The 14,721-nt window shown below is 39.8% G+C and overlaps 1 protein-coding gene across 8 annotated transcripts in view; it reads right to left on the reverse strand.

The window, feature by feature from the left end:
* ICA1L (islet cell autoantigen 1 like) overlaps positions 1-13,691 on the reverse strand; it is a 92,404-nt gene extending 78,713 nt beyond the window's left edge. For 4 of the 8 annotated variants that reach the window (XR_007125766.1, XR_007125767.1, XM_047720788.1 and 1 more), the window contains exons 1-2: positions 13,103-13,223; positions 3,388-3,539 (exon numbers count right to left, since the gene is read on the reverse strand). Coding sequence is in view for 6 of the 8 variants with exons in the window: in XM_047720788.1 (XP_047576744.1) it covers positions 3,388-3,413 (26 nt within the window). In the remaining 2 variants the exon portion in view is untranslated. The other 4 variants (XM_047720787.1, XM_047720784.1, XM_047720786.1 and 1 more) reach the window with 4 other exon arrangements.
* Positions 13,692-14,721: the final 1,030 nt, after the last annotated feature.

Here is a 14,721-nt window from a genome sequence, read left to right on the forward strand (position 1 = left end):
CTGAAATTTCTAAGCAGTCTCCTATGGAAGTCACTTTTGTATGTATATTAAATGCTGGCTTTATTCTAGGTCCTACAACTTGGCACTCCAATCATAACATCAATAAGGCACTGATCTGAGAAAATTCAGTTAAAATAAATATAGAACTGTGTTTATCTAAAATAGAAGGCAATACTTACCATTCAATCACAGACACAGAGATCCTGTACTAAGCAGGTAGGTTGCCCACAGAGAGGTTACCATCTTGACCAAATATTCTTATTTAAATACATTTTTGTTTTGTTCTGTTTTAAGATTTTATTTATTTATTTGATCAAGAGAGACACAGCAAAAGAGGGAACACAAGCAGGGGGAGTGAAAGAGGGAGAAGCAGGCTTCCCCCTCAGCAGGGAGCCCAATGAGGGGCTTGATCCCAGTACCCTGGGTTCACGACACAACCTGAGCTGAAGGCAGACTCTTACCAAATGAGCCACCCAGGCGCCCCGTAACCAAATATTCTTATAAAATGACTAGAGCTTAATAATTTTAAAAAAGATTTTTATTTATTTACTTGAGAGAAAGAGAGAGGGAGAACACACAGAGAGAGGGAAAAGCAGACCCTTGCTGACCAAGGGGCCCAATGTGGGACTTTTCTCAGGACTCTGAGATCATGAGCTGAGCTGAAGGCAGATGCTCAACCAACTGAGTCACCCAGGTGCCCCTTTAATCTAGATTTTTTAAAAGATTACATTTATTTGAGCTTAATCATTTTTCTAAAAGAATTCAAAATTATACAAAAGGTAAAGTCTTAGGGGAGGTTTATGATACCTATATCTAGATGTTTCTGATAATCTTAGTATGACTACATACTAAAATAATAATTACACTTGTAGAACTCTTGATAATTTTTTAAATTGTCACACATTTCATCACCTTTGATCCTTATAATAACTCCAAAAGCTACAAATGTTAGATTTCATTATTCCAGTTTCATAGAGATCACTGGGCTCTGTGAAATTGACGGAAATTTCTCAAAAGAACATCTTGATACTTAACACATATCTAGGTCTTCTGACTCCACAAGCAGAGTTCTTTTCCATTTTGAAGGTGGGAAAAATGTGATTCAAGATGTCTCCTGCCTTATAGTGAGTTAAGTGAAATATACAATATTTAGTTCCTAATTTTCAGGTAACCCACTTTGAAAAACCTATAGGTTTTCAGGAACTAGCTAGGCACATAAAAATTGGTGTTGCTTATAAGAATGAAAACAAGAGAGAAAGATTTTAACAAAATCAAGTTCTGATTGCAAACTACATTTGAATTTCTAGTTACAATAAAATTTATTTTTATAGAAATAGTCTATAATTTTGGTAGTGTAATTTTAGTCTGTAAAGAAGTTAAAAAAAAAACACAGATCAGAGCTCATTTTTTCCAAAAGTAATGCTTCAAGATAATTATCTACTTATCAGACTTTCTGCTTAAGAATTTACTATAGAAGGGCGCCTGGGTGGCTCAGTGGGTTAAGCCGCTGCCTTCGGCTCAGGTCATGATCTCAGGGTCCTGGGATGGAGTCCCACATCGGGCTCTCTGCTCGGCAGGGAGCCTGCTTCCCTCTCTCTCTCTCTCTGCCTGCCTCTCTACTTGTGATCTCTCTCTGTCAAATAAATAAATAAAATCTTTAAAAAAAAAAAGAATTTACTATAGAAATATAATTTATATCACTTCAATCATATCATTTCATAAAGAACAGAAAGAGCATTTAAAATAGATTATTGGAAAACAAAACTTGAAAAATACTAATAGGGTCATTAAGACCATTCAAACTATAAACAATATATTAAGAGAGGCTCTGGCTGGCTCAGTCAGTAGGGAGTGTGACTCTTGATCTCAGGGTCATGAGTTCAAGACCCATATTGGGTGTAGAGATTACTTAAATAAATTCTTTTAATTAAAAAATAAGAAATAATAGTAACTAAAGGGGCACCTCGCTGGGCTGTCAGTGAAGCATATGACTTGATCTCAAAGTCATGAGTTCAAGCTCCACACTGGGTGTGGAGATTACTTAAAAAATTTTTTTTTAAATCTTAGTAAGTTAAAGAAAAGGAAGTAAACTATAGAAGAAGTTTTATTTTTGAAAGAATGGCTGAAAAACTAGATTTCAAATCCTTTTAATAATTTAAAGTATCAAAAACTAAATTTTTATGTTAAAAAGATATTAGAGCTAATCTCCTACGAAACTTAAGAATATTTCCAACTTCACTGCATATTTCCAGGCCTTTGCTATGCCCAACCTTCCCAAGTGCAGAGCCTCTCATATTATGAGGATCAAATGGGATAACATATGCAAAATTGCTTTGAAAAATATAAAGTTGTGGGGTGCCTGGCTGGCTCATTTGGTAGAGCATGCAACTCTTGATCTCCAGGTTGTGAGTTCAAGCCCCACATTAAGCACAGACTTCACTTAAAAAAAGACAAATAAAGTTGAATGCAAGTATAGGACATTCTTTTAATTATTACATACAACCTATAAATATACTTGATCTTAGCCAAAATGCTGAGAAGTTATTACATATAGCTTCTAAATAAACAAAAATACATAGGATATACATTTTTAATTTTTTTAAAATTTCATTTTTTTATTTGACAAAGAAAGAGAATAAAAGCAAGCAGAGTAGCAGGCAGAGGGGAAGGGAGAAGCAGGCTCCCCATCGAGCCAGGAGTCCGATGTGGAACTCAATCCCAGGACCCTGGGATCATGACCTGAGCCGAAGGCAGACACTTAACAGACTGAGCCACCCAGGCGCCCTAGGATGTAAATTTTTAAAACACGAAACTCATTTATTTAACTGACTTAATTTTATTTTTTATTTTTATTTATTTTATTTTTTTAAAGATTTTATTTATTTATTTGACAGAGAGAAATCACAAGTAAGCAGAGAGGCAGGCAGAGAGAGAGGAGGAAGCAGGCTCCCTGCTGAGCAGAAAGCCCGATGTGGGGCTCGAACCCAGGACCTGGGATCATGACCTGAGCCGAAGGCAGCGGCTTAACCCACTGAGCCACCCAGGTGCCCCCGTAACTGACTTAATTTTAAAGCTCAAGTTAAGAAATAAAAAGTTAAGTATTAAAAAACAGTATTAAACAGTATTATTAAGTATTAAAAAACATTAAAAATGCAGATTGACCCCATGCACTTACCTGCTTTCCCTTCCCTAACCCACTAAAATAACAGTAAAAGAATAAAACAAAAATGTAAGCCATTAACTCATAAGTACAAAAAGAGGCAGTATAATGACAAGAGCAGATGAGAGACTTCAATACACTTTGGAGAGGAAGTTGTCCCCTAAGCTTTAACAGAGGAATGCTATTAAGCAATGAGTTAATTACCTTAAGAATATCGAAAGACGTACCATTTGGAAGCGGAAGAAGGATTCATTGAAGTCTGTATACAGCTGGCTGGACCCCGAGGTCCCTTTCTAATCTGTGTCACTCAATGGGGGTTGAAGAAATTTAACCAAGAACGTTCTGGACTTGGGCAAGACAACACAGCAGAAGACTCGGCCTAAAAACAAAATGATAAAGTGAAAGTCTACATACAGAACTGTTGAATGTCAAGTGATTTTCCCATTCTTTGCTCACCAGTAGCAAAGCATCCCCCCACCCCACACACACCCCTTTCCATTCCTTAGAAAAGACTGTAACATCTTTTCTCTGGAAAGAATTAAAAGCTCCAGAATAAAGGAGTATGTCATTTGGACATTATAAAAGGATGAATCTTTGCCTATTCACTGTAGAGCAAAATATGCCACTAACATATCAATCATACATACAAAGCTTCTGCTTAGTTTTGCTAGCTTCCTCTTAAATATAAATGAACAGATATCTGAGGGAAGTCTTCAGTAAGAAAGACCTCTGACCCAAACCAACAAATAGAAAAAAGAAAAAAGCTGTGGGTAATTGAGAAAATACAGAAAGAAAACAAATTAGTTACTCTGAGAGTAACCAGTACTCTCAAGGAGGAAAAATAAAAGAATAAGAAAGGGTTCTCTGGGTGGCACAATTGGTTGTGTCTGACTCTTGGTTTCAGCTCAGGTTATGATCTCAGGGTTGTAAGATTAAGCCCCAAGTGGGGCTCTGAGCTCAGCATGGAATCTGCTTGAGATTCTCTCCCTCTCCTTCTGTCCCTCCCCCTGCTCACACTCTCTTTCCCTCTCTCTCAAATAAATAAATACATCTGTTTTCAAAAGAATAAGAAAGAACCCTTGTGGAAAAGATAGGATAGCTGAAAAATTTTTTAAAATTTAATAAAAAGGGGGTGCCTGGGTGGCTTAGTCCCTGGGCGTCTGCCTTCAGCTCAGGTCATGATCCCAGCATCCTGGGATCAGAGCCCGCATCAGGCTCAGTGGGAAAGCCTGCTTCTCCTTCTCCAGCTCCCCACTGCTTGTGTTCCCTCTCTTGTGGTCTGTCTGTCAAATAAATAAATAAAATCTTTTAAAAAAATTTTAATAAGAGGGTTGAAAAATAACTGAAGGACCTAAATCTCCATCCAAATAGAGATTTATTCCAAAAATGCATCATTGTGAACTTTCAGGAAACTGGGTGTAAGAAGATCCTAGAAGTTTTAAGAGAAAAAGTAGACTATGTACAAATTATTGGGAGTCAGAAAAAGAGATTCCTCAAAAGTAGGAATGTAATACGGAAGACCAAAATCCAACTTGGAAGAGCAACAAAGGAAAGGCTCAGGATGACAGCTGCATAGAAAAGCAGCTCAGGGGCACATGTCTGTCTCAGTTAGTAGCACATGTAACTCTTGATCTTGGGGTTGTGAGTTTGAGCCCCATGTTGGGTGTAGAGATTAGTTAAGAATAAAATCTTAGAGAAAAAAAAAAGGAGCAAGCAGCTCAAATTTAAGCAGGAAGATAGACTCTGGAAAAGAGACCTCTAGGTGGACTCCTTGGGGGGCTCAGTTGGTTAAGTGTCTGCCTTCTACTTTGGTCATGATCCCAAGGTCCTGGGATCAAGCCCCATGTGGGGCTCCTTGCTCAGTGGGGAGTCTGCCTCTCCCTCTGACCCTCTCCCTGCCTGTACTCTCTCTCATTCACTCAAATGAATAAACAAAATCTTTAAAAAAATTGATTGTTTACAACAACATAAACACTAATTGGATGTAATAAAAATAGTATTAAATCTATACTGGGGGAGGACAAGTGGTAATAGCGGTGGTGAAGTGTAGCTAATTCCTCATCTGCCATTTAAGGTAGATAATGCCTTAAATCAATAAATCAAGTATCAGCATATAGTGGTGTCTGGCTGGTATAGTCAGTAGAGGGTGTGACTCTTGATCTCAGGGCTTGAAGTTTGAGCCTCATGTTGCGTGAAGAGACTACTTAAAAATAAAATCTTTTAAAAATCTACATATAAACACAGAATTTAGAGGTGGGGGGGCATATCAGGGGAAATAGGTTGAAGGTAGGTGCCAATGGAGATCAGAACTTGAACAGGAATGGGAAGGCTGCTTTTATACATTATGATCCTTGAATATTTTACTGTTATCGGGTCATATACAACTTTAATAAAATAATATTTAAAAAATAATTTAAAAATTTAACTTTATATAACAAATGGAACATAAGCAAATTTTGAAAAGAAATAACTAGGCAAGGTAAGATAGAAATAAGAAAATATTTTATTTTTTTTAGGATTTTACTTATTTACTTGAGAGAGTGAGCACAGAGGGAGAGGGAGAGGTAAACCCCCATTGAGCAGGAGGCCCAATGCAGGACCTGATCCCAGGACCCTGGGATCATGACCCAAGTGGAAAGCAAATGTTTAGCCAACTGAGCCACCCAGGAGCCCCATTATTTTTAAATTAAAGAACTCATAAGTGAAAAGACAAACACCATTTGAAAGATAAGGACAAAATAAGAATAGGCAATTCACAAAAGAACTTCAAAGATGCAATGAATACACAAAAATGTTATCTAATCTCTTTTGTAACTCAAGAAGCACAAATGTAAGAAAAGTATGTTCATCTTTTAGATGAGCAAGGATTTAAAAGGTTAACAGCTTCTGGGAAAGAGGGGGAAATGCATACATGTTTGCATAATTCCTTTTGCTGACCAAAACAGAACCAAAATTAGAGAAGGAAACCCCTGTGCAAAATAGCCACATTTCACAGCATTGATGCCAACACATAACTCTCAGCTACCATGAGGTTTTGCATCATATTTAAAGAGGATGCCCAAATCTGCCGTGCATCTCCTCTAATCTCAAACAGATCCAGTTTTGGCAAATTGAGTGGGTCCTGAAGAACACTTCCCCATAATCAATCACTAACTTGAAAACATGAGTCCTTAAAGGCATAGCAACCAGACTTAAGGAGAAAGCAGACAGCATTCTACTTGGTACCTATCTCCCTATCACAGCCTGGCAGAAAAGACTACTAAAGAAGAGATCATGGTGTTTAAGGTGGGGATGTCTCTCTTTTCTTCTAGTTTCCGTGAGGACAGACTTTCCATAAATCTTCCTAGCGTCTTGCCCCTTTACCCCTTAAGTGAGAAACCTGACTGGTGAGTTCACCACTGGTCCACATTTTTTGACTGGGGAAAGCTAATTCATCAAAAGTCTTTAGGTAAGCATGTCTATTACAAAGATCCAAAGTATCCCTTGGGTGGGCTACTCCAGGTCTGGGCTGGGGACAGACATATGGAACACCACCCATACCATACATACCTTCCAACAGCTCTCTCAACAATGAAGTTGATATTTTATCTCCACCTGCCTAACTAAGCTCTTTGACCACATCTGAATTGGTCCCAATCTCAGGAAGGAACAAAAGAGCCAAGAGGTGTCATGTACTGGGCTCCCTAAACTTACAGGTGCCATGACATTTTTTATTTTCCTCACCAGGAGCCCAAGCATGGCTGTAGAGAAACAGAAACAGTAAGCTAGTGGCCAACCTGCACAGCAAAGTAAAGCAGATCAATCAGAGATACGTCAGCATTGCTCTGCATCTGGCGTGAATGTTTAACATATCCTGTGGGAACCTGCTTACAGAGAGCATATGACAACCGTGTCACCAAGCAGACAGTTTGAAGAAGAGAGATCACGACAATGTGTTCAGTCTCCTGTCTCAGCCTCTAAGGCAGCTTTTGCAATGACTTATGCCATTTTTGGGCAAAGAGCAGACCGGAACATAACTTTTCAACAATAAATAACATAAAAATGTAAGACTGCATAAAAGGAGGAGGGATCATAATGTGGAAAAGAGGGGGAAAAAACCCACACATTTGAAGAACTGCTTCATAAAATAGAATTTTAAAGAAAAACAGCTTTGTATCAAATAAATAGAACATAACTCCACAAAACAGATTTTTAAAAAGAGCTGAAACAAACAAAAGATAAAAAGAAAAAAAGAAAAAATACCACAGTACTTGAAGTCATATTAGAAACAACTCCAAGTAGAAAAGATACTTCAGAAAACCAAGTTAATAATAAGGATGACAAGCCAAGGAAAATCATTCAGAATGAATATGACAAAATAAAGGTGGTTAGACTCTAACAAAGGAGTCAGAACAAAGATGATAGATTTGTAAGATAAACAACTGAAATCTAACATAAGTAATATTCTTAGAGAGACAAACAATATGGAACAGCCAAAATATTCAAGGATATAGAAGTGAAAAACTGAAAGATCTTATTATATATCAGGAAAAATTAACAGGAAATGATCAAGATTTAAGATATATTATGGAATGTTGCCAAATGTTAAGGATGGAAAAAGGATGCTTTTAGGATCTAGAAGAAACAGGGTCACCTACAAATTAAATAATTTATGCTGGCCTCAGACATCTCCTCAGCAACATTAGACAATGGATACAAGTGAGTACTATGTACGATGTGAAGTGAAAAAGAATACAACTTGGGGGCGCCTGGGTGGCTAAGTCAGTTAAGCATCTGCCTTTGGCTCAGGTCATGATCCCAGAGTCCTGGGATCGAGTTCCCAGTAGGGCTCCCTGCTCATCAGGGAGCCTGCTTCTCCTTCTCCCTCTGCTGTCCCCCTTGCTTGTGCTCTCTCTCTGTTAATACCTAAAATCTTAAAGAAAGGAAGGAAGGAAGGAAAAGAAAAAGAATATGACGTGGAATTTTCTACATAGGGGAATATAACTTTAATGGATATTTAACATTTCATTTAATGGATGTGTTATAATTTACTAAAATGGTATACTATTGATGGATATTTAAAGATTGTTTCTGGAATATTATTAAACCATGCTGAATAAAAAATAAGAATAAACGTATATGTATTATTTAAAATACATGCAAGTTTATCTATAGGATAAAATCCTGGAAGTATGTTGGCTGAATCAAAGGATATATGCATTTAAAATCTGTCATTTTCTTAAATTGTCCTCCATAGACATTGTACTGATTTTTATGCCCACCAGTAATGGATGAAAGTGCTTGTTCACTGGAACTCAGAATACTGTTATTAAATTTCTAATTTTTCTCAACCTTATAGATAAAAATTACTTTTTATAATAATTTTTATTATTAATAATTTGGAATATCTTACCATATTTAAAAAAAGATTTATCTATTTATTTGAGAGAGAGAGAATGTGAATGCACATGAGCAGGGGGCGGGGAGGGAGGGCCAGAGAGAGAGGGAGAGAGAATCCTCAAGCCAACTCCCCAGTGAGTGTGAAGCCTGACATGGGGCTAGAACTCACAACCCTAAAGTCATGACCTGAGCCAAAACCAAGAAACAGACACTTAACTGACTGAGCCACCCAGGCAACCCTAACTTAACATAATTCATCCACTGAAGACATCATCATTTGCAAGCTATGTCATTATTTTATATATCTCTATCGAAGAAAATGAGCTACAAAGTAAATGGTTGCAAGTCATTAATTTTCAAACACATAAAAAATTCAGAGGACTCTGGGATCATGACCTAAGCCCAAGGCAGACAGTTAACCAACTGAGCCACCCAGGTGCACCCCCCACCCCCCACCCCTCTTTAAAAAGATTTTATTTGAGAGAGCGAGAGCTATTGAGAGAGAGAGCACAAGTGGGGAAGAGAGGGAGAAGCTTTTTTTTTTTTTAAGATTTTTTTTTTTTTTGACAGACAGATCACAAGTAGGCAGAGAGGCAGGCAGAGAGAGAGGGGAGGAGGAGGCAGGCTCCCTGCCGAGCAGAGAGCCCGATACGGGACTCGATCCCAGGACCCTGAGATCATGACCTGAGCGGAAGGCAGAGGATTTAACCACTGAGCCACCCAGGCGCCTGGGAGAAACATTTTCTTAAGGATTTTTTTAATCAAGAAAGGATGGTGTATTTTGTCAAATGCTTTTTCTTCATCTATTGAGAGGATCATATGGTTCTTATCCTTTCTTTTATTAATGTGGTGTATCACATTGATTGATCTGTGGGTGTTGAAATTTGTGGATATTCCTGCAGCCCAGGAATAAATCCCACTTGGTCATGTTGAAAAGATGTGCTCTATATACACACAACGGAATAATACTCCGCCATCAAAAAGAATGAAATCTTGCCATTTGCAATGATGTGGATAGAACTAGAGTATGTTATGCTAAAATGAAATAAGTCAGTCAGAGAAAGATAAATACCTTATGATTTCACTCCCATGTGGAATCTAAGAAACAAAACAGATGAGCATAGGGGAAGGGAAGGAAAAATAAGATAAAAACAGAGAGAGGGGCAAACTATAAGAGACTCTTAAATGTAGGGAACAGACTGAGGGTTGCTGGAGAAGAGGTGGGTGGGAGGATGGGGTACTTGGGTGATGGGCATTAAGGAGGGCATGTGATGTAATGAGCACTGGGTGTTACATGCAACTGATGAATCATTAAATTCTACCCCCGAAACTAATACTGCACTATATGTGAACTAACTTGACTTTAAATAAAATCTTGAGAGAACAAAAAGCATAAATATGTTGATAAATACAAAGGAATTTTTAAATATTTTAAACATTACATATACACATGCATCTTTAAATTTCACTAAGAGATTACTGATTCTTTAAATTAAAAGTAATAAAAATATAGAGCACATGTAGAAGTAAAATATATAGAAGGTAAGAGCACAAAAGGTGAGAAGATGGTAATTCCAAGTATAAAGGGTAATATTCTTAAACTGTTCAGGAAGGACTAGAATGTTTGAAAATCAGCGGTGATAAATTCAAGACACATATGTAATCAATCTCTAAGATCATCAATAAAAATATAACACGAAGAGACTAAACTAAAAAGATATATTCTTTTTTTTTTAAAGATTTTATTTGTTTATTTGACAGAGAAAGATCACAAGTAGACCGAGAGGCAGGCAGAGAGAGAGAGAGAGAGAGGGAAGCAGGCTCCCTGCTGAGCAGAGAGCCCGATGCGGGACTCGATCCCAGGACCCTGAGATCATGACCTGAGCCGAAGGCAGCGGCTTAACCCACTGAGCCACCCAGGCGCCCCGAAAAAGAAATATTCTTCTAAAAACTCAGTTCACCCAAAAAGGCAGCAGGGGAAGAGAACAAAAGAATAAATGAAAAAATGGAAAAAGAAGACCAATATGCTTTATCCAAACACAGAAAAAAGTTAGAAAAATAGAAGTGGACCGGTTAACACTATTAAAACACAATGATTGTTGTGAGACTGATAAACAACTACAACCCAACAGTCTGCAGTTTATAAAAAACACACTTTAAGCATAAACACACAGATGAGTTAAGAGGAAAAAGATGGCAAGAGGCAAACATTAAGCTTGTATTAATGTCCGACAGAACAGGCATCCATGTAAAAAGTATTTTCAGGGATAAAATGGACATTTCATAATGATAAAAGGGTCAATTTGGCAAAAAGACACAGCTATCTTAAAAGTGTATGTGACTAACAACACTACCAAATCCAAGGTAAAGCCTGACATAACTGAACGGAGAAACAGACAAATCTATAATCATAATTAGAGACTTGAGACTTAACACTTCACCCAGAGTAACTGACAGAATAAGGAGACGTTAAAAATGTGAATATACAACGTTTGAGCAGCACTCTCAACCAGCTTCGCCTAACTGACATTTAGGCCACTCCACCAACCACCAGTAGAAAACACATTTTTCCCTGAGGGTAACTGGAACATTTCAATACCTTTAAATTTATTGAGGGTTTTTTTTTTCCTTCTTGCCTAACCTATTACAGACCATAGGTTTGTATATGTTTTCTGACCACAACATCACTAATTTAGGAATCAACAGCAACAATATACCTTAAAAATTCTAAAATATTTGGAAATAAGGTAACACGCCTAAATAAATAATGGATCAAAGATATCACAGAGAGATTTTGAAGTATCTTTAACTAAGTGATAATGAAAACATTCCAAACTTGTAGGATTTAGCTAAAGCAAGCTTAGAGGAAAACTTACAGCTTTAAATGCTTATATAAAAGGAACAAAGGTATAAAATCAATTATTTCTTTCCACCTTAATAAGTTAGAAAAAGAGGAGCAAATTAAACCCAAAATAAAAGAAACAGAATGAAAGTAAGAGTAGAAATCTGTGAAATAGAAAACAGACATATACAGAAAATCAACAAAGTCAAAAATTTTAGTTATAGGACATAGCACACATGAAATCACAAAGTCGGACAGTGTCAACAAAACAATTTATATCATCTGTTTTATATCTGATATATTTTGCTATTTGGTACTAGTTCAGTCACTGGTATAAATTTTTATTAATTACTTCATAATAAATATTTCTAATAAAAATGTGATTCCCTAATTTTCCCACCAGTCTCATGCTGGCACCAGTCTCATATTTTCAGCTTTCCCACTTTGGACAGGCTGAGCTCTGAGCACCCATTTAACTCTAAAATTATAATGATTTGTCTGGCAATGCTAATTACTTATAATTAGAGCAATGTCTTGCCCACAGTTATTTCAATGGCTAGATGCACAATCATTCTGCACTATTAAATACAGAAATTTCAAAGAATATTGGTAACGCTGGGCACAGCCAAATATAAAACGATTAAAATTTTTCATCATATAAAAAGTATATACATACCATTAGTTGTTTATTTGGCCAATACATGTGTAATTAACTCCTACTAAAGGAGGAGGCACCTGTGGCTACTCCATAAATATTGATGTTAAAACGATGAAAGTAATATCGCCTTACAGTATGTTGTCTAAGTCTAAACCAAATAAATCAATACATAAATGCTAAGAGAAAATCCAAAACCGGGGATAAACGTGATCTTCCCAATAAGCTGTTTTACAGTGACCCGCAGTTTACAGCAGGGTTTATGCTCCGTGCGTGAACATCATCTATGACATGAAAAATAATCCCACCCCCTCTGCTGGCAAACCCACAGCATCGCGGGGTGGTTGCCAGGTCGGATTTCCCCCCCTCTCCATCTTTCTCAGAGCATCAGGTATCTGCCCATTGACATCATCTGGGCACCCGACCCGGTGATCCACCAGCCGGAGGGCTGCAGCGGCCGGGGTCACGGCCTCAGGCCGGAGGATTTGAGCGCGGAAGCCCGCGGAGCTCGGCCATTCCGCAGTTCGCCTCAAACCGCACATTTACTTGGGTTTTGTTTTTGCCAAACGCTTGCCACTTCCTTCTAAAGAAGGCATTTCCATCACAAAATAATGACATAAAAATAAGCACAACGGGGAAAAAAGAGGTCAGCAGGGAAAGCACCTAAAGGCTGGGAACATCTCTGCGGGAAGCGATCTCCACCTTCGAGAGAATCGCCCGAACAAGCCTCGGGCTCCTGCGCACGTTCGCTAGCGGGGCCCGCGGGAGGGCAGCTCCTTGCGTCCGGAGGGGCTCCAACCTCGCCGAAAACCACTCCTGGCCCGTTCTGCCCCGGGGAGCTCGGACCCGGACCCCGTCCGGGAGGGAGGCCGCAGGGGCCGGCGAGGCCCTGAGAGACCGCGTGCGCGCGTGGCGTGCACCTCCCGCCGCGCCTCCACCTCAGGGCGTCGCCACGGGAACCATGGGTTTGGCCTCCGGCCGGGTAGACCGGGGGCGGTGGGGGTGGGGGGCGCGGCCTCACCGCCGCCGGGAGGGGGGGGGGGGGCGGGAGGCCGCAGACTCTCACCGCGACGCTGAAGCCGCGACGAGCCGGTCCTCCGCCACCTCGGGTCGCACTTGGCTACGCGGAGGTCCGTCCCGGCACCCGTTCCCGCCGCCGCCGCCGCCCGCGAGCCCCGAGACGCCTCCGGGCCACTCCCGCAGCCCGTGCCCCTCCGCACCCGAGCGTGGAGGTGTCGGGCTCCGGCTGCGGGAGGCGGGAGATTTAAACCCGGCGGCCTGGCGCGCGCCGAAGCCGCGCTGCCCTGGGCGTCTCGATCTGGCGTCCGCGTTCTCGCCCTTTCGGGCTCTGCCCTAACCCCGCCGAGGCCCGGCTCTCGGTCCGTTTTTTGACGAACTCCGGGACCCATTCTGGTCTGTTTTTACCAAATTACAGGTGGTTAACAAACACCGAAACGGTCGGAACGTCAGAATTAAGGAACTGTGTGTGAGACCCGTGAGGCATTCTCGGTTTCTCTAAGCCCAGCGCCCTCCGCCCGGGTCCCTCCCTGCCACCTCCGAGTCCACACCGCACCCGCCAGGCCTTCCGGGGCCACCCCTACCCGGCCAGGTGCTTCGGAGCCTCAGGCATCCCTGAATCCTGGGGCGCTCCTCAGGACCAGTGCCCGCACGCGGTAACTGTTCACGTGCTGTATTTAACTCTTACCGTAAGGGTTTAAAGAGGATTAACAGCTGTTAATAACTGACCTCAAATGCACATATGCATAACCATAATTTGTGGTCATAGATGAGTCTTCAAGAGGAAAAGGCAAAATTTGAGCCTAAAAACTAAAGAATAAAAATAAGGGAATTGTTACTGGTGGAAGATAATTTAAATTCAAAGAATTTTCTTTTCAAAGGTGACTCAAAATATCCTATCACTTTACCAAAGCTTTCCAAAGTATGAATTACAACTGTGACACAGCCTACGAAGGAAAAAAGCTTACACTCCAGGTGATAACTGTAAGTCTGTAAGATCGTGAAAGATGGAGTGAGATTCTAGAATATTATTACAAAGTACTTACCTTAAAAACCTGAAAGTGGTTTTAGAATAGGAAAAGGAATAGGCTATGTATACTAGAGTTAACTTGGACTGAAAATAGTAAGAGCTCTTTAGGCCGGGATTCTAACCCTGAAATATATGGTGTTTCAAGTAATAGGTGAATACCTAAAATAATATGCAAAATTTTGGTATAGGTCTTTTAAAAGTATTTTTTGGGAAATGTAACGAAACCCAAGTTCCACTCTCCAAAGCACAGCAAAGCCAATCACTGAGACGTCATGTACAAAAGAAAAGGGTTTATTCTAGAGGCAGCCAAAGAAAAGACATAATAGGTCAAGCTTCAAATCTGCCACCTAGAAGGGGAAGAGAAGTTTTTTATAACGACAGGGGTTCGGATTACATATATATTGATGAAAAGTGTGGCGAAAACTTATGGTTATTCATGAGGAAAGATGGAGCATGCTTACTGAGCAAATGTGTAACATACATCCTGTACTCGTGGTGGAGACTTAAAATGAGGCAAAATTCAGCCCCTGCTGTCAGACATCTTAAGACAAGGAAAGGGACTATGGGTTTTCTCCAAGAAAGCCGGTAAACTGGAGGGGCTCTTGGGCTCATTATCTAGGGTAAGGAAAATAGGGCCT

This window comes from Lutra lutra, chromosome 3 (assembly GCF_902655055.1).
Source record: "Lutra lutra chromosome 3, mLutLut1.2, whole genome shotgun sequence".
NCBI lineage: Eukaryota > Metazoa > Chordata > Mammalia > Carnivora > Mustelidae > Lutra > Lutra lutra.